We start from the raw sequence: 27,706 nt of genomic DNA on the forward strand, positions 1-27,706 counted from the left end.
GACCAAACGTTGCAAAGCAAGAATTTGGTCTAGTTAACTAGGCTAGGTGTTAGACACACGTAGAGTGACTTTTACCAACAACCATCTGGGTTAGCAGCCTTGGGTTGGGTGCAATGATGAAATGTCTTGTTGAGGTCAGAGGTCATAGAAGAGTAGGCTGACTGGAAAAAGACATCGGTAGCCCAAATAACCACTGGTTCAAACTGAGGCCTGTAGAACAGCATCTCTGATCCACAACATGTTGAACTTTGAAGCAGATGGACTGCAGTATAAGAAAAGTACAACGGTGGTCCACTCTGAAGGAACAAGAATGTCCATCCCAGGACCAACACCCAATGAAGATGCCAGTGACTAGAATACTCAGGATGACATTTCTGCTGACACAATGACACAATGTTTGTTGCCGGGTTGCCGACGCAGTTGGTAGCTCTGTTGCCTTGCAGCGAGAAGGTCACGAGTTCGAATCACGGCCACAGCCTTTTATGCACAGGTTTTTTTTTTGCTAGATACTCCGGTTTCCTCCCACAGAGCAAAAATGTTCATGCTAGCTTCACTGCTCTGGAATCTCAAACATTGTAATGGGCCATTCCCATCTGTACCGGGTCGGCCCGGGCCGGTTAGCGTAGGTTGTTTACATATCTGGGTGGCCTGGTATTTTTCCGGGCCAACCAAGGCTCATTCTCAGCCCTCTTCTCGAGGGGGTCTGCTTCAGGCCGACCAGGGCCAACACACCCACTGCTGACAGCAAATTCACACCTTCCATTAGAGCAAGCCTCTGATTGGTGGGTAGAATCAGCCCACATGGGCTTAAGACAAGGATGTGTGGAATCAACCGGGCCAGGCTGGGGCCGACTGGGGCTACCCGGCCCGGGCCGACCCGGTACAGATGGGAATGGCCCATAAGTCGCATTGGGGAAAAGCATCTGCATAAGTAAAGAAACATCTGTCAAAGCTCAGACTCAAGACGTATGAGGGGGACCAGTTACCAAATGCATCGTACATTTTATCTTCGGATGCTCTTTAAAATGGCCAACTTCTAATTTAAAGGACATGTTTATTCTAGTAAACCTGTTCTGGGATGTACACCACGGTGCATGGAACACAAAACTGTAAAACTACAAAATTAAGGTTCCTTTCAGTCTGAGGTAATCAGGTTGTGTAATCCTTGTGTTGCTCTAGTAGGCATTAGTGCCCTATGGTGGATATATGCTATAGTTTCCAGTTATGGTCATGTTTATGGTAATATGTGTGTTGGACGGGGGTTGCTCATAGTTACATAACTGTTTATCTAGGGCAGGAACCAGAGGTCTGTTTCTGTCTTATTTTCCCACAGAGTGTGCACCACTGCACTCTTTTCTGCAAATTTGGTAGCTAGAAACCAAGAGGAAGTGTCAACAGAGTGTGCTTTTTCATGAGAAATGACAAAATCAAACATTTGCCCGTCTTCAGCAGAAGTGTAATAGTCCCCGTGTTTCCTCCTGCAACACTTTCCCTGTCGAGGCTTTAAGCAGGGACCCAGAAGTCTCTTGTGTAAGGAATAAACAGCTTAGGATCTGAAGAGGCGAGTGGAGCATCTCTGTGTTCGTCTGTGCTCTGCCAGGCCTCATTGTTCTGCAGGCTACGGAGTCCGACGAGACACTTATTTAATGAGACGCCTCGCTCTGTGTAATTGCAGGCTGCTTCTAGAGCTATTGTGGGAGATGTATTTTAGATGAGGAGGGGCAAAAACCGTCCATTACTGCAGCATCAGAAAGAGGTGTGTGTGTGTGTGTGTGTGTGTGTGTGAATGGGACATTTTTAGAGTTTTCTACCGTTTATCAGAATGAAATAGTTATAAAAAGATGTAAAGTCTCTATTTATTATTGATTGTATGCCAGGCCCAGCTCTTTTGCTCCAGTTCTCTCTCTGTATAGCGGATGACTCCGGTCTGGGATATTTGGTTCACTCATGCTGGGATTTCTGGATGATTTATTTAGGATGTGTGCTGAGGTCCTCTCTGTCTCACCAGACATCCTTTAGCTGGTTAAATAACACCCTTTGTCCTTCTCTCACCGCTCTTCTCCACTCCAGCATTGTTCTCTCTCGCCATAGCGTTCCTTTTAAACGATAAGAGAATAGCAGAATAAAACTGGACAGCTGAGTTCAGCACAAACGATATTGCCGGGGTCATGTTGGCCTGTCTCGCACCTCACTCCGCAGTCCCCTTTAGCTCATTCTTTTACCTTTAATTTTTCTATTTTCCCAGAATTCTGGTTGAGGCCGCTCCATATTGGACAATACTTCCCATTTTTCTATACCTGTAACGTATATGCAACATTAAAAATACGGGAATCTTCACCAGATGCCTCTAATAGCACTGGAAGTGAAGCTGCACTCCTGCCATCTTGTTTAGAATGAACCTGTTGGTCTCCCAGGTCATCACTGTAGCTATAATATAAAACAAACCACTCAGAAATGCTAAATGTGTCCGACTCATCGTTCCAAGCCTCATTTCATTGACCGAACCAATCTCAAACAAAAATAGACTTCATACACACACAAGGGCACAGTTAAATGTCCTTCAATATAACTAATAGTCCACATTGAGTCTTGCATCCACAATCTGACGTAATATACCGCTGAAAACCTTCAGAATTTCCTTCAGATGCATCTCTTTCTTTAGCGTGCTCACAGAAGCTTCAGCACCACCCTTGATGTGGAGGGTTTTGATCAAGATCTTACCACGTAGGTGAAGGGTTACCGCCCCTGCTGAGGCAAATTCCTCAGCTTTTGGCCAGTCGGTCAAAAGACCATTTCACACGGCCTTAACCGATTTTAGTGCAGTACATTGACAATTGATGCATAAAGTAGCCAATGAAATTCAGAAAATAAGGATATCTCTTGTGCCGACCTCTCATGGTCTGCGTCCCCAAACTTTAATAACAACAGTTGTGATTGGTGGATCGCTGTGCGTCTGCTGCTCTTCACATCAGAATCAGAATCAGAATCAGAATAGGTTTATTGCCATTGTCAGTGAACAAACAATTCACAAACTAGGAACTTGCTTTGGTACTAATGTGCTACATATAACATGAATAATAATAAGATTAAAAATAGAATAAAATAGAATAAAACTAGAATAAAACGTTCAGCTATAAAAAATGGCAGGTAATGGTAACATGGCCGATAACTTGATGTTGTGTTGAGTACAGAAGATCAGCATGGTTTTGTGTTTATAAGCTATTCACAAGTCTAACGGCAGATGGAAAGAAGCTGTTCTTATGGCGGGAGGTTCTGGTCCTGATGGACCGTAACCTCCTGCCTGAGGGAAGAGGCTCAAAAAGTCTGTGACCCGGGTGAGAAGGGTCAGCTGCTATCCGACCTGCACGCCCCCGAGTTCTGGAGATGTACAGGTCCTGGAGAGATGGCAGGCTGTAGCCAATCACCTTCTCAGCAGAGCGCACAATGCGCTGCAGTCTATGTTTGTCCCTTACTGTGGCTCCGGCGTACCACACAGCGATGGAGGAGGTGAGGATGGACTCATTGATGGCCGTGTAAAACTGCACCATCATCTGGGCCGGCAGCTTGGCCTTTTTCAACTGACGCAGAAAGTACATCCTCTGCTGGGCCTTTTTGAGCAGGGAGCTGATGGATATAAATAAAGCTTTGATTGATTGATTGATTGATTGATTGATTGGATGGCTCCCACCTAAGGTCATGTGTGATGGTGGTTCCGAGGAAGCGGAAGGAGTCCACAGTGGTGACAGGGGTGTCCGTCAGGACGAGGGGGAGAGATGGGGCTGTGACTTTCCTGAAGTCCACAATCACACATCTGATGAGAATACGTGAAGTTTAGTTTCCTCTGTGATGTGCTTGCTGTGCACATGAACACTGCGGTGACGATCCATCCTGCAGCTCTAATTCGCTTCTCCTGCGGAACCTGACCCAGCTCATCTGGCCTTTTCTGATACCGCCACTTCTATACTGAATTTTGAGATTTATATGAATGTATGACCTCACCTATATGCAGGTGGAGCTGGGTGGTGATATCATCTACCTGAGTGAAACCAAGGCCTTGAGATTGCAATCAGATCAGGAGCAGTCACACCTAACCTAAGAAGCCTAACAATCTTGTTTGTCCCTGACAGCATCTGGAGAGGACCGAATGTGAACTGTGTGGACAACTCTGGATACACCCCTCTGCACCACGCCGCTCTTAATGGACACAGGTACTTGAGCAATCAATGACTACGTTTACATGCAGCCAATATCCGGGTTATGATCGGGTTAAGGTCGGTATTCGGGTTTCTGAGTTGATCAGAATAACCCGTTTGCAAGCATAAATAGAAAGAGTTACCACTAACTTGCATAACCCGATTTAAATGCGGACGTTGGGGAAGCGTCAGGACGTATGGACTACGTCCAGATGCAATATGCGTCATATTTCGCTGTCTCTGTACTTTCGGCCGTCAACAAAAGACATAATGTTGATACTTTTCACCAGACCGATGAAGACAGAGGTAGGGATGGGTACCGAATTCGGTACTTTTTCAGGTACCGACCGAATTCCACAGTACCGACCGAGCACCGATTCACTTCATATGAAACGGTGCCTCGTTTCGGTACCCGTCCTTCACAACGAGAACTTGCCTAGACAGCTGCGCATGCGCAAGAGCGTTATGTCGTCGGTCGCTGCGAGCCAGTTGTAAACAGAGCAGCATGGTAGAAAGAACGCACGCTAAAGCTTGGGTCCACTTCACTAAATGTGATGCGTAACTGGGTGATGATGAAACCAGCGACAACGATATAAGTGAGACATCCTCGTCTTAATCTGCTCCGGTAGGTAAATAAAATGTTTAAGATAACGTTAGCTTGATATGTTAGCTTCCGTTCCGCTAATGGTGCGTTTGCTTTCTCCTCGGAACTCCGAAATTCTGACTAGAAGAACATGAACGCGCTCTAAAGTTTGGCTTCACTTTACTAAATGCGACGGGTGATTGGGTGAAGATGAAACCAGTGACAACGATCTAAGTGTGAGGCATCATCGTTTTAATCTGCTCCAGCAGCTAAATAAACTGTTTAAGATAACGTTAGTTTGATATGTTAGCTTCCATTGTCACCATTGTTATCATCTAATGGTGTGTTCGCTTTCTCCTCGGAAATTCTAGCTTCCCAGTAGGAAAAATCAAATGAAAAAGGACAGCAAAAGGAATGAAGATACAAAATAAATTTAGTTCACAGTAAAGATGTTTGCTTCAGTTTAATTATCAGCTTATAAAACTACAAGGACGATGTTAAAATACAAACAGTTGTATGTTATTTATCGTGATATTTATCAAATATGGTTATAAATTGAGAAAAAAATATATTTAATTATAAAAGAGAATTAAAATAATAAACACTCAAAAGCATCGAAAATTGGTACCGTTAAGTACCGGTATCGATTCGTAGGTACCGGGAATTAGTACCGGATCGATTCAAATGTCAAAGGTACCCATCCCTAGACAGAGGTTTCCTCGTCACTCCAAAAGTGTGGTGCTGTGCCGCGACTCGCCATGTTGCTCCCAACTTGTTGTTTACTTCCGGTGTTCTGGCGCATACAAGACGTCTCGCTACTCAAAAGACCAAGATTCCTTGCGAACAGAGCATGCGCAGAACACACTTTGATGGGGATATCCCGATATGCGTTTAAACGACCAAACATTCGGGTTGGAAAAGGGTTTCCCCAGGTGTAGTAACCGGGTTTTAAAAAACCCGGTTATGAGCATATCCGGGTTTTTGGCGGTGTTTACATGGCCGTGCGGAACCGGGTTATTGTGAATATTCGGGTTTTAAAAGGGTTACTGGCTGCATGTAAACACGCTGAATATGACTCTTCTCACCAAGTCTGGTCTTTTTTCCTTTTATTCGTTATCGGTCTTCCAAGCATGCTTTGAACAAAGTAGGCCAATGCATTTTCTCACTTTATCCACGTTGATAGTGTGCACATCGAGGCAAATGAAGCTGCTGAGCAGTTGCACTGACTAAGCAGTTCTTCCATCTTTGCAGGTTAGACAACTTTGTTTTATGCTACTCTATGGTTCTAATGCTAAGAGAAATCAGAGCTTGCTAGAAGCAAATCACTGCTGTTAAAACTCAGTGTGTCATTATTCTTAAAGTCTACTTTCCTTTCCAAGCTTTCTACAAAAATGTGCCGTAATCTGTCCTGAAATTCAACATTTTGTTTCAACTTTTGTTAAAATGCTATTTTAAAAACGATGGTTTGCATATGCAGTGGAAAGGCCAACCAGCTAAAAAAATCATTTAAAGAAATTAAATTAAAGACAGCGCATACCTTGAAGGGATTTTTATCTCTCTTTACTGCTAAAAACCAGCGTTTTAAACTGAATTTATCAGATGTGGCGAAACTATGGAGTTCTCTTCTTCACACCCAGACAGTGTGTGTGAGTACTCTGGTGTTGCCCCCTCCTCTCCAGAGTTTCTCCTTCTTCTGTGTGTTTAATGAGGTCTACGCTTGCACACAGTCGTCTATTGATTGGCCGTGTTTATTCGCTAGTGTGTTTCTTAGGGATGCTCCGATCCAATCACGTGATCGGAAATCGGGCCCGATCACATGACTTTTAAAAGATCGGAATCGGGTGTTAAAGATCGGATTTAACCTTATAAAACAACAAGCATGACATTTTTAATCAATTTTGAGTTTCAAATTGAATAACAATGGCTTAATTTTGTACCAAGTTTCACTTCCTCAATAACGACATGACAACACCGTACGGCAGCCGTAACGTCACACGTTTTAAAGTGGACCGTGGAATTCAGGTAGCAGTTAGCTAGCAGGTTAATGCTCGTCTCGCTCCAGGAGAGCAAAAAATGTCAGCGGTTTGGAATCATTTTAAACTGCACTTTATTTGGGAGCCTTAGAGTAAAAGTTGAGCTCCATGTAGAGCACATGGAAGAGGTGATTTACCAGTTCTTTGCAATTTGATGTTGATGTTTTATACTTGAATGGTGAAGTTCGTACACCACTTTGATTAGGCATATCTTTTGTTCGTTTTAATAAACTAGTCAGTCAAAGGCCTAAGATGTATTTTATTTTGTTACCTGACTGAATTATGCAAATACCTCTTAGAGGTGGAGGTAAGCACTTTAATTTAACTTCTATTATTGTGTTGAGTTATTTTACAAACCTTTTCTACTTTTCTATAAAAACAAATTTGTTTACATATTGTTGCACCACTGATAAGCTACAAAGATATAATGTTGTTTACTTGGTTTGAAGTGCTGCTGCACTAACAAAATGTTTCTACTTTCTTATGGTATCATGTTGGATGCAGTCATATAAATAATAATAATAATAATAATAATAATAATAATAATAATAATAATAATAATAATAATAATAATAATAAACCTAACAGGTCAATTTGGGTGCAGTCTCCCTTTATTCTTGCTATTTTATTGTATTGCTGAAGTATCGGATCGGGACTCGGTATCGGCAGATACTCAAAATCAAATGACTCAGAATCGGATCGGGAGCAAAAAATGTGATCGGAACATCCCTAGTGTTTCTTAATGATCTTGACTCGTGCCATCTCTTCGTGTGTCCTCAGCGACGTGGTGGAGGCGCTGCTACGGAACGAGGCCTTGACCAACATTGCAGACAACAAGGGCTGCTACCCTCTGCACCTGGCTGCGTGGAAGGGAGACGAGCAGATCGTGAAACTCCTCGTTCACCAAGGACCTTCTCACCCCAAACTCAACGAGCAGGTCTGCCTCCGCCTTCGCCCCTCGACTCTCGTGTCACAAACGGGTCACTTACAGTTCCGGGTTTAGTTTTTCAGAGAAGTTTAACACGTAGTTCCGGATTTTTGTAAGAAGATACCTGGGCCAGGAAGTCGGCGCTAAACTCACGCTTTACTTTTACTTTAAAGTCTTCAGAGGACGATGCAAAGGCAGCTCTGGGAGTGTCACAGTCACAGGTTTCAGCCTCCCATGACTTCCACATGGAGATCCTGTTATTCCAAGTCTTTATTTGAGCATGGCATGATCGGTATTCCAACCGGATGTATGTGGAGAAGAATTGCCGACTTCTCCCTTTTAATAACGCGACAGTGCTTTGATGCTGTGCTAGTCTCGCTTCCTCTAACAAATTTAACAGTTTAAACTTTCATCTTTGATGTTGGTGTTTGGTTGCCTGATGCACAGATGGCCTCCAGACTAAAAGCACCTCTGCTCTGTCCTTTTTTAATAGAGAAATGACACATTCTGAGCTGTTTTTAACCTTTTATTGAACAAGCACATTCTGGTTAGCTTCAGCTGCAGCTCGATGAGATCTGAACTCATTTTGTGCCATTTCTCCCTGCCTGTTCATTACAATTGTTTGTTCATTAACTCAGTATTTTCTCCATTTTTCTTTTAGCTCGACTCATTTATGATCATCACTTATTTGTTCATTGCTTGTCTGAACCCAAACCATCGACTTACCTTCTCTTCCTCCCTTGCAGAGCTCTGTAGACCATAAAGAGTTCAAACGCTGTGGGCCCTTTGACCCCTATATTAATGCCAAGGTGTGTACACAGTGCTGCTGAAAGCATTTCCTTTTGAAGTGTCTCTGCTTTAATGCTGTGTGGATCTGGCTGTGCATACTGCTGCTGCTGCTCGGGGGGGGGGGGGGGGGGGGGGGGGGGGGCTGCTGCATCGCTGCAGAGAGACGAGATCAGTCGATCTCTGCTCCAGCTTTCTGTCCATGTTTGAGTGTGAGCTTCTGTGGTGCCTAGTGGGTGTCACAGCTTTACAGAAAATTGAAGCTGCTTAGGTCAGTGGTGTGAATTTGTCAGGCTGTGTAAAGAAACTGGTCCTGAGTCAGCTGGTCCAGCAGTAAATACCTGTGGCTCACTTATCAGAATGACTCAGCTGCTTGACCAGTCTGAGCTTGAGTCAGTGTTGTTCTGTGCTCTAAACAGACATCTGTTTGGTAGTTGTTTGTCTTTTACTGGTCTGTTTTACTTTATATGAGAACACGTGATGTCTTGTGATCCTTCTCCCCAGTCTGGCTTTTAAATCCCCCAAAACCAGCAGCTATTGACAGTAAACGGGCTTTGAGAAAAGCTGGAACTATACTGGCGGCATGACTCTGTTTAAAAGTCAGAGTAGTCTACAGGGAAACTTTGTTTAGTTCAGTATTTTAAAGTCATACTTTTTGGACCGGCGATGGAGAGCTGATGCTCATATTAGTGAGTTTTAATTCACTTTGGTTTAAAGGGAAACTAGGCACTTTTGCTTGCTTTTAGCATCTCCTAGTGTCCGTCCTTAATTCGCTGTGCTAAATCTAAAATTATCACATCTTTTTAACACCTTAATCTAACTGCTATATGCTTTAATTCGGCTTTAATTAGTGTCTACAGGAGCGATTCATCACTAAATCAAACAGATCAGCTGTGTTCAGGATCTAAAACCTGCAGGAGTTGTGCTGGAAGCAGACTCCAGCTCCACCGTGTCAGCTCCCCCCCACCAGCAGGGACCGGACCGACAACTCGGACGTTGAAAGTCTGGTATTCTGGCCGCAGGGAGCAGTGGGGTCTGAGTGATGGTTCATTAATGTCGTAAAGAGTAATGTTACCACATACTGGCTCAAGAAAATGAAATGAAAAGGTGCCTTTTAGTCTTGGAAAACCAACATATAATGTTGGGCCGACACAGAATAGAATAGAATAGAATAGACTTTATTGCTATTGCTCATGGCAATTAATTTACAGATGGCCTGCCATCAACAGTGCTAAAGACAATAAATAACAATAAATATCAAAAACCTAGAGGACTAAAAACATTTTAGCAGAACACCGAGAAAGTGCAGCGCAAACCAATGATTCAGATCTGCTCAAACAACAATTTAAAAGGATTTAAAACAGATGAGTCCACATTACTGACGGGGATGTGGGGGTTGAATGGTGCTGTTGTGTTGAATGTTCTGATGGCCCAAGGGAAGAAGCTGTTGGAAAGTCTGGTGGTATGTGACTGAACTGACCTGTGGCGGCGCCCTGAGGGCAACAGGTCAAACAGGCAGTGGGCGGGGTGGGTGGGGCCACAGAGGAATGCAGCGGGTTCAGGAGATGGCCTCAAGGGATGGCAGGGTGTAGCCAATAATCCTCTGGGCGGTGATTATTGTCCTCTGAACGGCCTTCCTGTCCTCAGCTGTGGAGCCTGGACGCCACACACTCAGAGAGTAGGTGAAGGCGCTCTCCACGGAGCAGAGGTAGGAAGCCAGCAGCTGTTTCTGATCCGGGCCACACCTTCTCAAGACCCGGAGAGAGTGCAGCTGCTGCTGAGCCTTTTTAACCAGAGTTCTGGTGTTGGCAGACCAGGACAGGTCAGCAGAGATGGTGTTGCCAAGGAACCTGATGGAGGGGGTACAGTCCACGCGCTCTCCATTTATGAGGGGCGTGTGTGTGACTGTGCTTCCTGAAATCCAGGGTGAGCTCTTTTGCTTGTCGTGCATTCAGAGTGAGGTCGTTATCCGAGCACCACCTTGACAGATCACTGACCTCTGCCCGGTATGCTGCCTCATCTCTGTCACAACTTGGTGAGGATACCTGCCAGCTCACTGGCACACTCCCTGACCACGATCCCCGGTATACCGTCTGGAACTACCCAATCATGCTGGTGCTGTCAGTATCATTCAGCTCCTATTCATTAGCTACAACAGCGAAATAGATTTACCTGATGATGTTTAGAAAACATTTCCAACTTGGCATGGGCAGATTCCTTAGACCAGTGGTCCTCTAACCGGTGAGTTAAAACAGAGAAAACTCTAAAAGATGCAGGATGGTGACCCTCGAGGGCTAGGATTGGACACCATTTCCTTAGAATATTTAGACTGTGACTGTGTCCAAATTCAGGGGTAGCATCATTGTAAGGACCCGGTTAATAGGATGGGTATTAAAAAGGACCGATAAGCATGTGAAAAAGCCTAAGAACGCAACCGATTTAAACATTTGATTTTTGTACCACCAAATATTAAAGGGACTTTACGGAGTTTAGAATTTTCATGCTCGCGATTGCCCCCTCAGGCCAAAAGCGTAACGGCAGCTTCAATAGTAGGTTCGTGCACGAGGCGCGCATGCTGTACGTGCACACTCCTTAACGAAAATAACAGCTGAGACAGTCGTGTGTGTGTGTGTGTGTGGGGGGGGGGGGGGGGGGGAGGACAGGAGAACGCGCAGCTAATTAATTAAATAATTTGGTTCTGTACCTTTCTCTTCAGCACAGCCGACAAAGGTTTAAGATGGGTCAGTCCTCCTGCATGCTCAGATCATGCCCTTCCCTTGCTTGAAAAATTGTTCCAAAATGAAAGTTGAACCCACATCTTTTTTATCTGTGCCGTTCCGCGAGTCTCAAATAAAAATTTGGGCATCTTACTTTAAAAAAATATACCATTAATGTAAAAAAGAAACTCTAAATAAACTATGTTCACATCCAGAATCGAACCCGGGTCTCCTGCACAAGAGTGCGACGTCTAAGTGAGCTAAATCACCAGTGACATCTTTGGTATCTGTAACTTTTATATCCTTGATGACAGCTGAAACAATGTTCAAAGAACGGTTCGGAGCGACAATGGCTATTTTGTTGCTAATTTGCAGGAAATATCTAGAAGAAAGTAGCTAAGCGTCCTCAGAAATGTAGCTAGGTTCATCACTAGGCGTTAGGAACAGCGACAAAGTTGCTGAGTTGGCACTACCTCACTCTCTGCTACTAAAGCTACTGATAGCAAATGCTACGGGCTATGCCCGAGCGTGAACGCGCATGAAGCAGCCTGCTCGACCCGAGCATCTCTCTTTTTCTGTGATTTTACAGAAAAACAGGCAATCACAGTAAAAATTCCAGGGCTCATTCTACAGGACCAGGGCATTGCAGGAGAATGTATGAAGAAGGCATTTATTATTTCTATACATGTTTTGGCTGTCAAACTTCCATAATGCCCCTTTAATATACTTGCATTTAAAACAAGCTTGGGCAGCCTTTTTGCTTTGCTGTGGTATCATCAGCCTTGAAATACAGGCTAGGAGGGGATGCATCCACTGAATTTGGGCACAGCCCTTTTGCAGGCTGGACGGGTATACTTGCATGTGAATGCTAAATAATTACCGTTAATGTAAATGTTTAGGAGCTTGTGGCGATGCCATTGTTGGGGTTTTGTGATGATTGTGGTCAGTTTGAAGAAGCAGGAAAATAACCACAAACACAGCTAACTAGTTAGTAACTGGCAGGCTCAACTCTACCTTGCTTGAGCTGTCATTACATTTGATTTTGATTTTTTGTAGGATTTGACTTAATATTCAAATGTTTTTATTATAATTGATTCTATTATTTAGCTGTTGGAGACTGAGTTGCTGCTGAATGACGCAGATCTTCCCAGGAGTTGTAGAGATATGAGATCCCTGCAGTGTGATTGGTTGGTGGTCCAGGACTGTGTAAATTGCATATTATGCTTGTTCCCCGGTCCCCAAATGCCCTTGGGCAAGGCACTGATATTATAGTAGCTAATTAAACTTGCCACTATTCTCTAATCTGAACAGTGTTGGTATTGCTCCTCCTACCGCTGATCTTCTCCAGGACTTGTTTCATCTTCAACCAACAGTTCTTTCTCTGTTTAATCTGGCTGATCTCCTCTTATCGTCCCTTATGGAAAACAAAGATTGCTCTCTGTTTTGTAATCACTCAGTTTTACTGTCTGCGGTTGTTTTGGGATTAAATCTGTCGGGCTGAGAGATTTAGTTGATCAGTGGACACGTTTTTGCTCGAGAACGTGCAAACAATGTAAACAACTAAATAGCACATAAATAGGCAACAGTTGCATCAAGCCTGTTGTTTGGATTTTCTTTTTAATTGTTTCTTTAGATTCTGTTGCAGTTTCTGGCCTGAGAAAGCAGTAACTTCATGCGACTGATCTTCCCAGAGACGGGAGTAATTCCCTGGGAAAGCCTCTCTGATATATGAAGAGGATCTGATTTGCATTTCTCTGCTGTGGCTTTTCAAGCTGATTAGTTTTGCTAAAGGATGCAAACTCGACTAGTGGTGAGTGTGTTGCATACGTTTACATGCAGCCAGTAACCCTTTTAAAATCCGAATATTCACAATAACCCGGTTCCGCAGGTCCATGTAAACAGTGGCGTGTCCAGATCTTTTAAAATGGGGTGGCCCAGGTGAGGCACAACTTTGTGCATGGGTGGCACCACTGATTATGCTTTTTTTTGTTTTACCCCCAAGCCTTTAGTGGACTATGAAAAGCCTATTTAAAGGTAAATTAGTGTGGTGGCACCTGGGGTGGCCAATCATATTCCAAGGGTGGCATGTGCTACCCCAGGCCACTCCCTGGACACGCCCCTGCATGTAAACACCGCCAAAAACCCAGATATGCTCATAACCGGGTTTTTAAAAACCCGGTTACTACACCTAGGGTAACCCTTTTCTAACCCGAATGTTTGGTCGTGTAAACACATATCGGGATATCCCCATCAAAGCGTGTGTTCTGCGCATGCTCTGTTCGCAAGGAATCTTGGTCTTTTGAGTAGCGAGACGTCTCGTATGCGCCAGAACACCGGAAGTAAACAACAAGTTGGGAGCAACATGGCGAGTCGCGGCACAGCACCACACTTTTGGAGTGACGAGGAAACTAAAGCGCAAACAAACGCGGTCGCTATCTCTTCCGAACTGGGAAACATGTTGTTGTTTTCACGGATACCGGAACAAGAAGAACCGGAAATGACGCATATTGCGTCTGGACGTAGTCCATACGTCCTGACGCTACCCCAACGTCCGCATTTAAATCGGGTTATGCAAGTTAGAGGTAACTCTTTCTATTTATGCTTGTAAACGGGTTATTCTGATCAACTCAGAAACCCGAATACCGACCTTAACCCGATCATTACCCGGATATTGGCTGCATGTAAACGTAGTGGAGGATCTGCTCAACGCTTTGTGTTCTGCTCAGTTATGTTTAGTACTTCCAGCCAAAAGGTGTGAGTTAAAAATGTCAATTATAGATCATTTGGTCCCCACTCAGATGTGAGTCCACTAGTTTAAAGCATAACGAGTCCACGTGGTTTAATCCAGTTTCACTAACAGGATCAAACATTTAAATTTCAAGAGTTTGTGGCTAATGCTGCCCTTTGGTCTAGATGCTGTGGTTACAGGCGTGTCATTGTTGATATTCCAGTAGAGCTAGTCCAGGAGGGGGGGATCCTGGTCCTCGAGGGCTGCTATTCAGCAGGGTTTTAGTTGTTAACCTGCTCCAACACATCTACCTGTTCAGCAGCTCACCAGGCCCTGCAGCAGCCTGTTAATCATCAGCAGATTCAAACCAGGTGTGCTTAAGCAGAGAAACATGTTGGATGGTGGCCCTCGAGGACCAGGATAACCCACCCCTGAGCTAGTCAGTCAGCACAAATGATAGGAATGTGTCTCCATGATGTCCTTTAAAGAACGAGGATGATAAATGTGAAAATTTTCGCTGCGCTTTGACTGTCTGAAAGTTTTTTAAGATGGTAACTAGCTGAGAGCAGCGCAGTCCTGAACCTGAGCATTGCTGCTGCTGTAATCCGCACCCAGGGAGGTCCCAGTCACTCCTGTCTGCGGGAGGACGACAGCAGAGGCAGCGGTGTTCCTGACAGTTAGCGTGATGAACAGCATGTGAGCGTGCTGTTTGTTCCACTGTCCCGCGTTTCTGCAGATGGAGCTGGAAGCCTCTCAGGCCTACAGAGAAAGCTATTTTTGCACACTGTCACATTTCCCCTCCACTAATCTTCTTAGCGTTTGGATGCTAAGGCTGGTCATCTTTAATGCCGCAGCAGCGAGTGCACTAGTGAGTTAGGAATAAAATGATGCTACAGTGTGGCGTGTTTACTCTGGGTGGTTTAGCTGGTGGCATCAGGGGATGGAGAGGGCGGGGACGGATTCCTCCTTCTCTCGCATCACACTCCAACACCAGAGCGACGGAAAGGGGAGGTTTCTCGTGTACCATCGCTTCGCATCAGCTTCAAAAAGATTGCCTTGCTGCACGTGTGTGTGTGTGTGTGTGTGTGTGTGTGTGTGCGTGCGTGCGTGCGTGCGTGCGTGCGTGTGTGTAAAAAGGGATGTGTAGATGCATGCCCCTCTCCTCCTCCCTGCTCAGTCTGCTGAGGAGGCTGAGCGATGGGCTGTTGTCATGGTAACAGTGTCACAGTGTTTTGGTCCTGTAGTGGCCTGGTAGATTGATGGTGTGTCTGTGTCTGTTAGTCCTGCTGGGACGTGTGAGAAGTCCGTCCAAACGGGGTCTAGTTCTCTGTAATCCTGGTTCAGGAAGCAGGTTTTTCTCACAGCTCCGCTCAATCCATTAGTGCTGTTGTAGGAACGTTGTTAGAAAGACGAATGTTAAAGTTTAGATTATTTGACAGTAACCGTTTTGAGACGTCAGTTTCATCCTGAGCCTGGTTCTGAAGTTTCTGCTGCCCGGTGCTTGTAGTTAAATGTTTCGTTTTTGTTTGGGTTTGCTGTACAGAACGGTCTCACGTCCTGTTAACTCTTGTGATCTTCATCAGTCTCAAGTCTAATACAGAATAAGGTCATTTCCAGACCTGCTGGTGAAGACAAAGATAACATATCTGTACTTGTAGCAGATCAGGCGAGGTCAGAAGTGCTCTTTTAGGATTTTTCTCAAAGGGCCAACTGGGCCTGCACACTGATGGGAGCAGCAGGAGCAGTTGCCCACATGATCACCTCGTTATCAACTAGACCAGTGTTCCAGGTTGTTCTCTCGGCTACGATGTTAGCCAGCTGACATCCCATCCGTGGATGTATCTCCCGAGTCCAGCTCTGCCTCCTGCTGCTGACCTGATCTGATCTCTGTGTGGAGTGCTTGTTTGGAGCATGCTCTGAGAGTCCTTCAGGAAACATATTTATTAAAAAGACGTTCTGCGTTTTCCATGTTGGTAAGTTTTAAGACTCCACATGCAGACAGCATCAGCTGTAATTCATGAAAGCTTTTAATAATGCAGTTTGGAAGTGTCCCTTTTAAAGAAATGAACAAATGGTGTAGAAGGGAGTGAAAACACAGCTCAGGGACTCACGATCCTGGGCAGGAAGCCAGTTAAACATATATCTTATAACCTAACTGCTAGGCCTGTTCACTCTGGAATGCGTGACTTTGTTCAAATAAAGGTCCTTTTACAGGAGTCCAAAGTTCCCAATGCAGTTAGAGGCGGAGGTGAAGTGACGACACTTATTTTGGTCCAGGAAACGGCCCATAATATGCATAAAATTCCAGATATTGTAAAAACGTCTATTTGTTGAACTTTTCTTCTGAAATCAATTATTTATAAGTGCACAGAAACACTCAAGATCTCAGATGGACGCTTTGGTGTACAAGCTGTAGCAGCTGCTCACCACGCCTCACCCCTCCCATCACCATGACTACTACTACCACCACCAGGGGCCAGACTGATGTAACCTCTCTCTGCTGCCAGCCAGCGAGTCACGTCACCAGGGTCGCCAGTCGATTCCTGATATCATCTCCCAGCCTGAGTGTGTGTGCAACATCCTCCTCCCCCTCCCTCAGAATACCCTACAGCGTTATAACGCGCTGATGTTTAATCTCCAGATGCTCTAGGTGAGGTTTATCAGTCAGCGTCACCAGAGATGTTAATCTCAGTTTGGGTGAGGTCAGATTGTCTGCCTTCTGCTTTACTACAGTAAGCACACATCACTCACAAAGGTCTCGTACTGTCCAGGAAGTCCCAGCGCTGCCGTCTCTAATGGGCCATTCCCATCTGTACCGGGTCGGCCCGGGCCGGGTAGCCCTAGTCGGCCCCAGCCTGGCCCGGTTGATTCCACACATCCTTGCCTTAAGCCCATGTGGGCTGATTCTACCCACCAATCAGAGGCTTGCTCTAATGGAAGGTGTGAATTTGCTGTCAGCAGTGGGTGTGTTGGCCCTGGTCGGCCTGAAGCAGACCCCCTCGAGAAGAGGGCTGAGAATGAGCCTTGGTTGGCCCGGAAAAATACCAGGCCACCCAGATATGTAAACAACCTACACTACCCAGCCCGAGCCGACCCGGTACAGATGGGAATGGCCCATAAGCTCTGTCTTCTAACTGCACCAGTACTGCTCACGTGTACTATGCTAGTGAAGGTGAGGCTGATCATAGATTTTTACCTGCTCCTAATGTACTCTCAAGTTTTTTTAAGCCTATAAATCCCCTCATACGTGATGAAGGGATACTAGGCAGTTCTGCTTGCTTTTAGCGCCCCCTAATGTCCGTTATTCACTGTGATCAAACCAAACATGAAGCTGGGGCTGGGCGATATGGCCTAAAATCAATATCACGATATATTGAGGATTTCACCTCGATAACGATAGGTGGACGATAACTACGGGTATGTGCATGAAGGTTGTCCACTAGATGGGGCTGTCGCATGGATCACATTGAGTCACATTTTTACGTGGCTCAAGGTGGTACAGCTTCTTAAAGGGACATGAACGTTGCTAACCTACACACATCTTTTAATTTTTTTTGTTATCAAATTTATTGACATGGGAAAAATTATCTTGATAAGAGTCAGAAATTTCGATAACGATAAATTTTCGGTTTATTGCCCAGTCCTGCATAAAGCTTATCTCCTGGCTGTGAGTTTGTCTTTTTAACACCTTTATCTAACCGCTGAAGTGTCCCCTCAGCTTTCATTAGTTTCTACAGGAGCAATCCATCTCCAAATCTAACAAATCAGCTGTGTTCACGATCTAGAAAAGAAAGAAAATGGTCTTTTATATAGCGCCTCTCAAGATAAAAGTCATGAGGCGTTTCACGAGAACAAAAAAATGTAAAATATAAAAAAAATATGATTTTACATGATTTGCAGAGATGGTTAGAATGATAAAAAAATTGTGATTTAAAAATGTAAGGAAAGGGAAAGAGAAAATGAATAGGAAAGAGGGAAATAAGTGGAGTTGGTAGAAAGAGGAGGATAAGGAGATGGTGGTGATGAAGGTCACACCAAAGCCATCTTGAACAGGTGAATCTTCAGCTGCTTTTTAACCCTCACACTGTCGTTATGTGTGACCCTGCGAGGAGAGTTGACCATTGAGCAGGATTGATGGTTTATCCCTTGAGGTCCATGTGGCAGGGGTGAGGTGGTGCTCACTCATCACAGTGGGAGAGTTATAGGAGACCACTGAGTCCACTGATCTCAGGCTCGGTGGGGAGAGAGTTCCAGAGTCTGGGGGCCACAGCAGCAAATGATCTGTCACCTTTGGTCTTTAGTCTGGTGCTGCACAATCAGTAGGCTTTGATCACTGTACCTCAGGGACCTGCTGGGGGTGTTGAGTCTAAGAAGATCACCAGTGTAAGATGGTGCTTGTCCATGTAAGGCCCTATAGACCAGAACCAGGATCTTGAAATGAACCCTGAAGTTGACTGACAGCCAGTGAAGCTGGAGGAGACGCGGGGTGATGTGGGTGTGTTTGGAGGACTTGGTCACAAGCCGAGCACAGGCGTTCTGAACCACCTGTAGACGGTTCAGGGAGGTTCTGCTCAGACACGTGAAAAGAGAGTTATAGTAGTCTAAGCGTGAGGAGATGAAGGTGTGGAGAACTGTCTCAAGTTCAGAGCGGGACAGAATGGGACTCAGCTTAGCAATGTTCCTGAGATGGAAGATGGAAGAGCGAACAAGAGAACTGACATGAGAATCCAGGGTGAGAGCTGGGTCAAAGGTCACACCAAGATTCCTGACAGAAGGTTTGGTGTGAGAAGCAAGCTGACCAAGAGAGTTTCTGACTTTGGGAACCAGCTTGTCTGGGGCACAGATGAGGATCTCAGTCTTATCTTCATTCAGCTGAAGAAAGCTCCCACCATCCAGGTTTTGATAGTCTAAGCAGGTGTTTAACAGCTGCAGCTTAGATGTCTCATGGGGCTTAAAGGAGATGTACAGTTGGATGTCATCTGCATAAAGATGTCTGCATAAAGATGGTAGGAGATTCATTTAAAGCCCAGAATGTGCTGAAGAGGAAGCAGATAGAGGAGGAAGAGCAGAGGCCCCAGCACAGAACCTTGTGGGACACCATGGGTAAGGGAGGTGGTGGAGGACCTAAACTTGGAGACGGCCACAGAAAAGGAACGCTCAGACAGATAAGAGGAAAACCACTCCAGAGCAGTTCTGATAGGCCTACCCTGTCTCTCAGCCTCTCCAGTAGCAGGTGATGGTTGACAGGCTGCAGATTTAAAAATATGAAAGTTGCGTAGTATCCCTTAAAAAATCTGATTATTTACATAAAGCTGTATTTTAAACCACGGTCTTCCTTCAAGGACCTAGAAGAACTCTTTAAAGAAGAACGGTTTAAAAATGTTTTAAAAGGAGACGTGTGACGCGTCATAAAGCGGTACCTGCGCAACTATTAAAACCACTAACAGGGTGAAAAATATCTAAATATCGTCGGCACAGACGGGCTACAACGCTGGATAAATTTTATACACATAGTTTTATTAATCATCTTCTGTTGAAAGATAACTTTGACGTACATGAGCGACCGGTTTTGGCTGCTGTCAGCTGTTGTGATCGGTTAAAGCAGCTCTCGGCTGTCTTAGGGTGGGGTGGGTCCAAGTGCAAGTGGGTGGGGGCTTCTGCTCTAGGTTATAGGTGTGCATCTCATCACTCACTTCATTATTTAAGTGTATTTCAGTTATTTGAAGAGCCCCTCCTTTTAAAAGTAGTAAATACGTACTTTCTTACTTTCGTGAACTACTTCTCTTCAGAGAAATAAACCTTTCTTCTGCCGGATTGACGAGCTAGTGGATGTAAATATAAAATATCTCCATTCTCCAACATTAAGCACCTCATAGGGATGCTCCTAGGGATGCAACGATACCACTTTTTTCCAAACCGATGCGATACCGATACTAGGATCTGAGTACTCGCCAATACCGATACTTCTACCATACAAAAAAGGCAATGATTTGGAATACAGATTTTATTTTCATCTCTGCTTTCAACAGGAAAAGACCGTGAGGTAGATAAAAAGTAAAATATATGAATGGAAATTATCACAAAACTAAAATATTAGGTGAACAGAAATGACAAGTTACAGTGAAGCCTTTTTCAAGCAACTGCATTGGTATCGGTTCCTGGTATCGGTTAACTTTTGCCGATACTGGCATTGGTATCGCTTCGGTACCGATATCAGTATCGGTATCGGTGCATCCCTAGATGCTCCTATCGGATCATGTGGTCGGAAACGAGGCCATATCATGTGATATTTAAATGTTTGGAATTGGGTGCGAAAGATTGAATTCATCCATATGAAACAAGATTTTAAATCAGTCCTCAGGTGGAGATTTTCAAATGCAACAACGATGGCTTAGCTTTCATTTTAACGAGTTCCACCTACATCGATATTCATTGTTGCACAAATGACAACACCATGATGTCACAATTAACTGTAGGCAAGGAAATTAGGCACTATAACATTGAGCTGTTAGCTTAGTCAGTATGGCTCCCCATCACTGATTTGTTTATATTACAACAGAATAGATGACATCATCCTCAGAAAAACGCTGGTTTTTTGTTAAATTATGCTGCTAATTGTCAGCCTGTGTCATAATTATCACGCTCACACACGTCACAGTCCTGCTGCATGCGTTTGGGGGGAATTCAACCCTTCAGTGGAAGGGCCTTTGTGTGAAAAACAGGCTTAACATTGCTCGCATGTAAGGAGGCAAAGCTGAGTGCTGCTCGTTTCCCATCAGTGAGTAACAGGACTGGTCAGCCATGTTTAATGTGATCAGCTGCTGGACTGGATCACACATCGCTGCTCTGCTCCGATTGTGTTGATATGGTTCAAAAACTCAGGTGGATGATATGTGTACTTTTGTGGCATTTTCTTCTTTAACAAAACATTTGAGTCCTAACGACTCGATGTTTTATTGTCTTAGTTAAAACAAATTTTTTCTTGCATTTAATTTGTATTTATTCCTATCAAATAAGTGGAAAAGGTCCAGAAAAAGGAAACTTTATATGGTAGACTTGCATTAGTACTGAGGCAGAAGAGTCGCAGGAAGTGAATCATCCTGATGTAATCCAAACATCCCAGTTCGTCTGGATGAAGCTGACTAAAAACCTCAGAGTGAATCTCTTCAGTAAGCTGTGACGAATGCTCGGCGATGTGTCACAGATAAAGGGCTGTGCTCATTTCATGTGTCCTTAAATGATTTCTGTAGATGTGTGGATGTTTTGAGCCAAAGGAGGTTCTAGTGAACCTAACTGATCCAACCACCCAGGTAGGAAAAACAAAGGTGTCCTTATGTCATCCCAAGGAAAGCATTTGTCCTTATTCCTTCGTTGGATAGGCAGCTGTTGTTGTTTATCTCTGCTTCAAGCAGATTTCTCCCATGACAACACAGCGGCGACACGCTGACTCCATCTGGTTTCAGGTCTTTGTGATATTCGCAGTGAAGGGGTTAAAGACACCTGTCTGCCTTGTAAGCTCCGCCCCCTCACCAGCCAGAGTGTAACCCATTAATGGTGGCACAGCTGGCATGCTCCAGTGGGAGTGACCCACCCTGGCATCATTCAGATCTCCCCACACCATCTGTCAGCCCTTTTGTAGGGTGTGTGTGTGTGTGTGTGTGTGTGTGTGTGTGTGTGTGTGTGTGTGTGTGTGTGTGTGTGAGAGAGAGAGAGAGAAATGAAATGTACCTTTTCCATATCCTCACACCTCTTAATTGATAGCAGTGATTGTTGTTCTCATTAGTTATTCATGTTCCCTTCCTACATGACCGGAAAAGCTTGTTCAGCTGTCCTAGTTGTCCCTGTCTGTGACCTCCTTCTGGTCATGCTTGCCCCCTCCTGGCCACTCGTGGTAGAGCTCAGCAGAAGGGTTGGATGTTCCCATCTCTAATCAGCATTGATATTTTTACTTGCACGTGGCCTGTTGGATCCAATAAGCACCACTCAGTGAGTTTATGTTCTAATTACTGCTTTTAGTTGCTGTTTTATAGGCTTGTCTGAACGCTTTGCAGATGTTGGTAAAAATGTTTAAGATGATTACAAATCTCAGGAGATTATTTAATGCTTCTGTTCAAGACAAATGATCACTATGTGGACACTGTTTACTGACTATGATAATGTGGATGAAAGACGTAGATGTATGCATATGCAGAAATGATTTGTGTCCTATTTGGCTTCTTATGCAAATCATTGGTTAATGGAACACAGCAGTTTCCTGCTCCTTTGCCCTACTGGCTGAAAGTTGAATTACAACTACCATAAACAATGCTGCCGCAGTGCTACCAATGAGCAAACACTATTATGAGCCAAGTCTTACTAAATAAGCCACTAATAAAAAAGATCCACATTGTTGGACAAACAATATTATTACTTACAAGTCCAGCAGCAACAAAGCCAGGTAATCATCAGCCTTTTTCAGCTTCTTCAAACTAGTGTAGGCCACGCCGCTGTTTACTCTGGTTTTAGCTCTTTGCTTCACCTCCAAAGACATTACTCTTACTTTTACATCCAGGCTCAGCCATGATGCCAACAGAAAGCTCTTCTTGTACTTTTTATTGATGATCATCAAAGTGAAAATAGCTAACAGCCGTAATGCAGGTATAAGGACGCGCCCTAGAACACCCACCTGCTCCACAAAACTGTTAAGTGCAGTATCTGGCCAGCAGAGGGCTGCAGAGTGGTGTCAGATTCAAATTCAATTCAAATTCAAAAATACTTTATTAATCCCAGAGGAAAATTAGAGTTTCAGTATACACAATTCTGAGATCAGACATACATAGACACATGACAAGAATTGGTGACTGTGGTCATTCGCAACCCGAGTCACGCTACCGTAATAGATCAAGAGGGTTTATATGAGGATAGAGTCAGGGGGAGGGAAAAAAGGCACTTCAGAGTAACCCTCCACAGAGAGGGTAGATTTGCTATGGAGTAGCGCTCATCACCTCCGTTTGGAGAGGGGAGGGAGGTAATGGGTTAGAGGGCACAGTGACTCCTAGATACGGTTCCACAGCCTTCACCGGTCACAGTCCCACCCAGGCTGGGATAGGGAGAAAGAGTTTCCATAGCGACGGCAGCATTCCATATTTCTTCTGAGGGGGGAGTAATCACTTCAGCCTCACAGGCTCCAAGGGTACCAGATTCAGATAAGAATTGTTTTGGGGACAGACAGAGATAATTTCCTCTCTGTCTTAGTGTTCTGTTGGTCTACAACCCCTCTAGATCCAATAATGGCGTAATTAATCTATCCCAATCCGTGCTGATCCGTCAACTCTCTCCTTGATGGAATCCACCTTCTGTGCCAGAGCCTGAATCTCAGCCAAAGTTCCAAGCTTACGACTCATCGACAATTATGAGTTTGTGCGTTCACAGCACGATGCATTCCATCCCTGAGCTCCGGGATTGAGCCAGTATTCCTCGAAAGCTTGTTCATTTTCCAGTAAGCCAGGTAACTGCTCAGGCCAAACAGCAGGAATCCCGACACCAAAACGACAAATATCCAAACATCTTCAGAATCCTCTACAGACAGTTGAGAGAGGCAGATCAGGTTCCACTGTTTCCAGGAGTCCATGATATATCCAGCTGGCTCTGTCCCAGAGGGACATCCAGGAGCTCCTTCTCCCGTTCTCATCGTTGAAGAAAATTTTGTCAATCGCATTGAGAGACCAACTGACCAGATCCATTTTTAATAATTTCCAGTTTCCAGAAAAAAATGCTGAAAGCGCCGTGCACACAAGACAGGACAAAGAGCCTTGGGAAGAGGAGGGAGACGAGAAAAAAAAGCGTCTGTACTCTCCAAGAGCCGGAAGAAGATATGAAACATAGTCAAGTTTCTAACCCAACAATCACTGAGATCAGTGTTAAAGCACTAGCTAAAGGTTTAGGAAACTATTTAGTGTTACTTTATTGTTGCAACATTTCAGTTTAGCACTACTGAGTTTCTGAGTCAGCACCACAGTTCAACCCTTGACTCAGATGTTTTCAAAGGCTTCAGATACTCGATTACTGGACTGAAGTTGCATCAACCCAAGACAAAGTCCAAGAAGTACTTTGAATTCTTTCAGAAATCCTGAACAAATATTGGTCCAGACTTCTTAAAAAAATGAAAGAAAGTGGTTTGATGGGTAGAAAATGTAAAAAATGAGGGATGTTTTAGCCTTTTTCTGTTATACTACAGTTTTGCTTTCATATCAGAATGATATTTGTCACTAGTCCCACAAGCACATCCTCCCCAGTGCAGGCTTACAGGATGTTCCTGAGGCTCCAGTGCTGAAGTGGCTCTTATTTCCACCTGTTGGTGTGTATTAGGGCCTCATCACCCTTTAGTCCCTGCAGCTCATTAGTCCATGCATGTACTGTTGTCTTCTACTTGGACCTGTCCCCTCTATCCTCTGCCAGAAATCTGCCTCTGTGTGCTTCATTGTGGTTTGTCCTTCTTTAAGTACGTTAAGGTGGTGGGTCATGTGCTGCTACTGGTGTGCAGTGTCATCGACTTTGCTCAGTCACAAAAGTCCTCCTTCTCCTTTTCTGTTCTCACTCATAACATCTTTCCTTCTGATGGAATTGTGTTACCCCGAGACGTCTCTAATCCCAGCTACTGGCCTCCAACAGAACAACGACAACGAGACCCCTCTGCACTGTGCTGCCCAGTACGGCCACACCCGGGTGGTGCGACTCCTGCTGGATGAGCTGACCGACCCCACCATGAGGAACAACAAGTTTGAGACCCCCCTGGACCTGGCTGCACTGTATGGTCGACTGGAAGTGGTGAAGTTGCTGCTGAGCGCTCACCCCAATCTACTCCACTGCAATGCCAAGAAACACACCCCACTCCACCTGGCCTCTAGGAACGGACACCTGTCTGTGGTGGAGGTGCTTCTGGGCGCTGGCATGGACATCAACTATGAGGTGTGCATTTTCTTCTGTTGCTAGTGTTTGCTAATGTGCTGTCATGGCCTAAATCAGGTTTAGGAACTTAATCTGGACCTGCAGCATTTATACCAAAGCTGAGATTAAATGCATCAGAATGGAGCTTTACTTCTACCCCCTGGTGGACCCTCAGGCTCCATCTCTGTGTCCAACTGTGCCCCCCATCTGTCTGGATAAATGGATAAATGATTTTGTCCTTACATCAAGGAAATGGAAAGTGTTCAGCATCCATCAGGCTTTGCATCCTGCAGGTTTCTATTAGCACGGCCCTGTGAGCTGGAAAATAATCTACTTTCCCTACCCGACCACACACTTGTCAGTAAAAGCTGCAGACTGTGGAGTTGGCATGAGTCCAGCTCTGTTTTATCTTGGACAAGTGTTGGTACTAGAGCCATCCAGGACTGGTGGCTTTTACTTTGCCTGGGGAACGGTTACTTGCAAGGTCCTTGAGGCCAATAATAACTACAGGTGAGACTCAAAAAGTTGAAGAGTGGTGCAAAAGTTTTTTTATTTTTATTTAACTTTACTTCCATCTTTGACTGAGAAACCATCTAAAGGCCCCGGAACCCTCTGCAGGTGTTCTGGATTCATTGGCTGATTAGAGTGTGACACTTTGAGTCTAGAATATTGAACCTTTTCACAATATTCTAGTTCTAGATTCTAATGTGGTGTTTTCATCAGCTGTAAGCCATAATCATCACAGTTATGACAAATAAAGGCGGAAATATCTGGATTTGCATGGATTAATTCTACTTTCTAAGTACAATCACTGACATAAAAGAACTTTTGCACCATTTTTTCCATTTTGACCTGCAAATAATAACCAAAGTAGTATAAATAGTGAATCGCCTGTATTTGTACAGTGCCCTTCAGAGTCCTATGGCCTCCAAGGAGCTTCACAACACATCAGTCCTTCATCCATTCACACACACACACATTCATGCACTGGTGCTTATGAGCTTCATTGTAGTCACAGCTGCCCTGGTGTGCACTGACACGGGCGAGGCTGCCGAGCACAGGCACCACCTGTCCCTTTACCCGCCACCAGCAGGCAGGTGGGTGAAGTGGCTTGGCTAAGGAAAGGAACAAGAACCTGCACCCCTCAGGTCACGGGGTGGACACTATGTCACCGTCGCCCTAAAATACCCAAACTAGACCGTGAAGTTGTCGGCACTCATGCTTCTGATTTCTGCTTTCCCATGTCAGACGGAGAAAGGCAGCGCCCTCCATGAAGCAGCCCTGTTTGGGAAGACTGACGTGGTCCAGAAACTTCTCAGTAAAGGTCAGAACTTGGTGCTGCACTGGTCACTTAAAGCACAAAATCAACACATTATGAAATATTTATAAAGCTGCATTTCTCCTTCCTTCTTTGTTATTATTTAACAGGCATTGATGTAAATATCCTCGACCAGAAGGGTCTGACGGCGCTGGACATCGTCAAAGACATGCCCTCCCAGAAGAGCAGAGAAATAGCTGCTCTCATTCTTGGTAAAATAAACATCTAACCAAGAGCAGCAGGGAAAGCACCTTCTGGATTAGTTGCGATACCATAATTTGTTGTTGTTGCAGGTCACATGACTGGAAAACACCCCATTATCAACCTTCCTCCTCCACCCATCCCTCCTCCTCAGGAGAGTCCCAGTCCACGGAGGAAGGGTGAGGATTACCAGATGTCCTACGATGAACTAAATCCAACACAAAGGGAAAGGTTGTGAGTCCTCTTGTTTGTGTTTGAACCTTGTGCTGTAGGTGAACTGGACAAGGTGACAGAGCTGATCTCAGGTCTGGCCCCGGACCCCGAGGAGGAGAGTCCATACGAAGCTCTGTTCGAAGCCACTTCCTGCCACTCTTTGGACAGCCTCACCAGTGGGAAGTCCTCAGACAGAGACTCAGGACGGCCTGATAGTGAAGTTGGAAAGGTGTGCAGAACCCTCACACCAGCACACCTTTAGTGGGAGGAGAGATCCAGAACCTCCACTAGAGGGAGGTAGTTGCATGTGACAGGGTTAGAAAACCCCAGCAGCTTCTCCTGGATTACCCAGAGCTTGGGAATGGATTTCTTTATGATGATCTGATAGTAAGAAGAACATTTTCAAACCAAAATGATTTATTGATTTACAGAAAGATCGCGCTGGCCAACCGGCACACTCTGGTCACTGCCATGATGAGGAGCTGAGCTCAGAGGTAAGGCCACAGGTCTGTGAGAACGTCTCACACAGCACCACCACCTTCAGACGTGGACTCCTCCGAGGCGACACGCTTCGATTCAGGAGTCGGCAGAAAAACAATTTCAGGTCTCTGAGAATGCCAGCTTCTCTTTGCTGCTGCTCTACTCATGACCTTTCTCTCTGCGGCCGCTGCTACTCACTTCATCACTCCTTGCTAAATGTTTGTCTGAGTGCTGCAGCGGAACCGCCAGCAGGGAAGCGAGGCGTAAAAGGAGTCTGGTCTGAACCCAGCTGACCCCAGAGAATGCCAAAACCTTTTTGGAGCTCCTATTTGCCTCCTCCGAAGGAGACGTCTGACAGAAGAGCTACAGCTAGCTGTGAATGCTAAGTAACCCATCATTACATCTGCTGTTCTCAGGTCCACTATACGAGTAGCGGTACTGATAAAAGAGAAGTAGTTGAGGAAGAGGAGGACCACACATACGAGTTGTTGCTGACGGCACAAACCAAAGTCCCACCGCCCAGCCACGAGTCCCAGTCCAATAAAGGTAATTGTTTGCTTTCAGGGAGGAAGTCATTGTGAGATTAAATGTACTTTCCAC

General features: G+C 44.9%; 1 protein-coding gene across 7 annotated transcripts in view; it reads left to right on the plus strand.

The window, feature by feature from the left end:
• LOC107390374 (ankyrin repeat and SAM domain-containing protein 1A) overlaps positions 1-27,706 on the plus strand; it is an 87,210-nt gene that overhangs the window by 15,345 nt on the left and 44,159 nt on the right. For 5 of the 7 annotated variants that reach the window (XM_015967032.3, XM_054745728.2, XM_015967030.3 and 2 more), the window contains exons 2-11: positions 4,128-4,208; positions 7,590-7,746; positions 8,484-8,546; positions 24,619-24,915; positions 26,143-26,218; positions 26,323-26,424; positions 26,506-26,592; positions 26,686-26,855; positions 27,058-27,120; positions 27,523-27,652. In XM_015967032.3, coding sequence (XP_015822518.3) covers positions 4,128-4,208; positions 7,590-7,746; positions 8,484-8,546; positions 24,619-24,915; positions 26,143-26,218; positions 26,323-26,424; positions 26,506-26,592; positions 26,686-26,855; positions 27,058-27,120; positions 27,523-27,652 — 1,226 coding nt within the window. The remainder of the gene's footprint in view (positions 1-4,127; positions 4,209-7,589; positions 7,747-8,483; positions 8,547-24,618; positions 24,916-26,142; positions 26,219-26,322; positions 26,425-26,505; positions 26,593-26,685; positions 26,856-27,057; positions 27,121-27,522; positions 27,653-27,706) is intronic. The other 2 variants (XM_015967035.3, XM_015967037.3) reach the window with 1 other exon arrangement.

This window comes from Nothobranchius furzeri, chromosome 15 (assembly GCF_043380555.1).
Source record: "Nothobranchius furzeri strain GRZ-AD chromosome 15, NfurGRZ-RIMD1, whole genome shotgun sequence".
Classification (NCBI taxonomy): domain Eukaryota; kingdom Metazoa; phylum Chordata; class Actinopteri; order Cyprinodontiformes; family Nothobranchiidae; genus Nothobranchius; species Nothobranchius furzeri.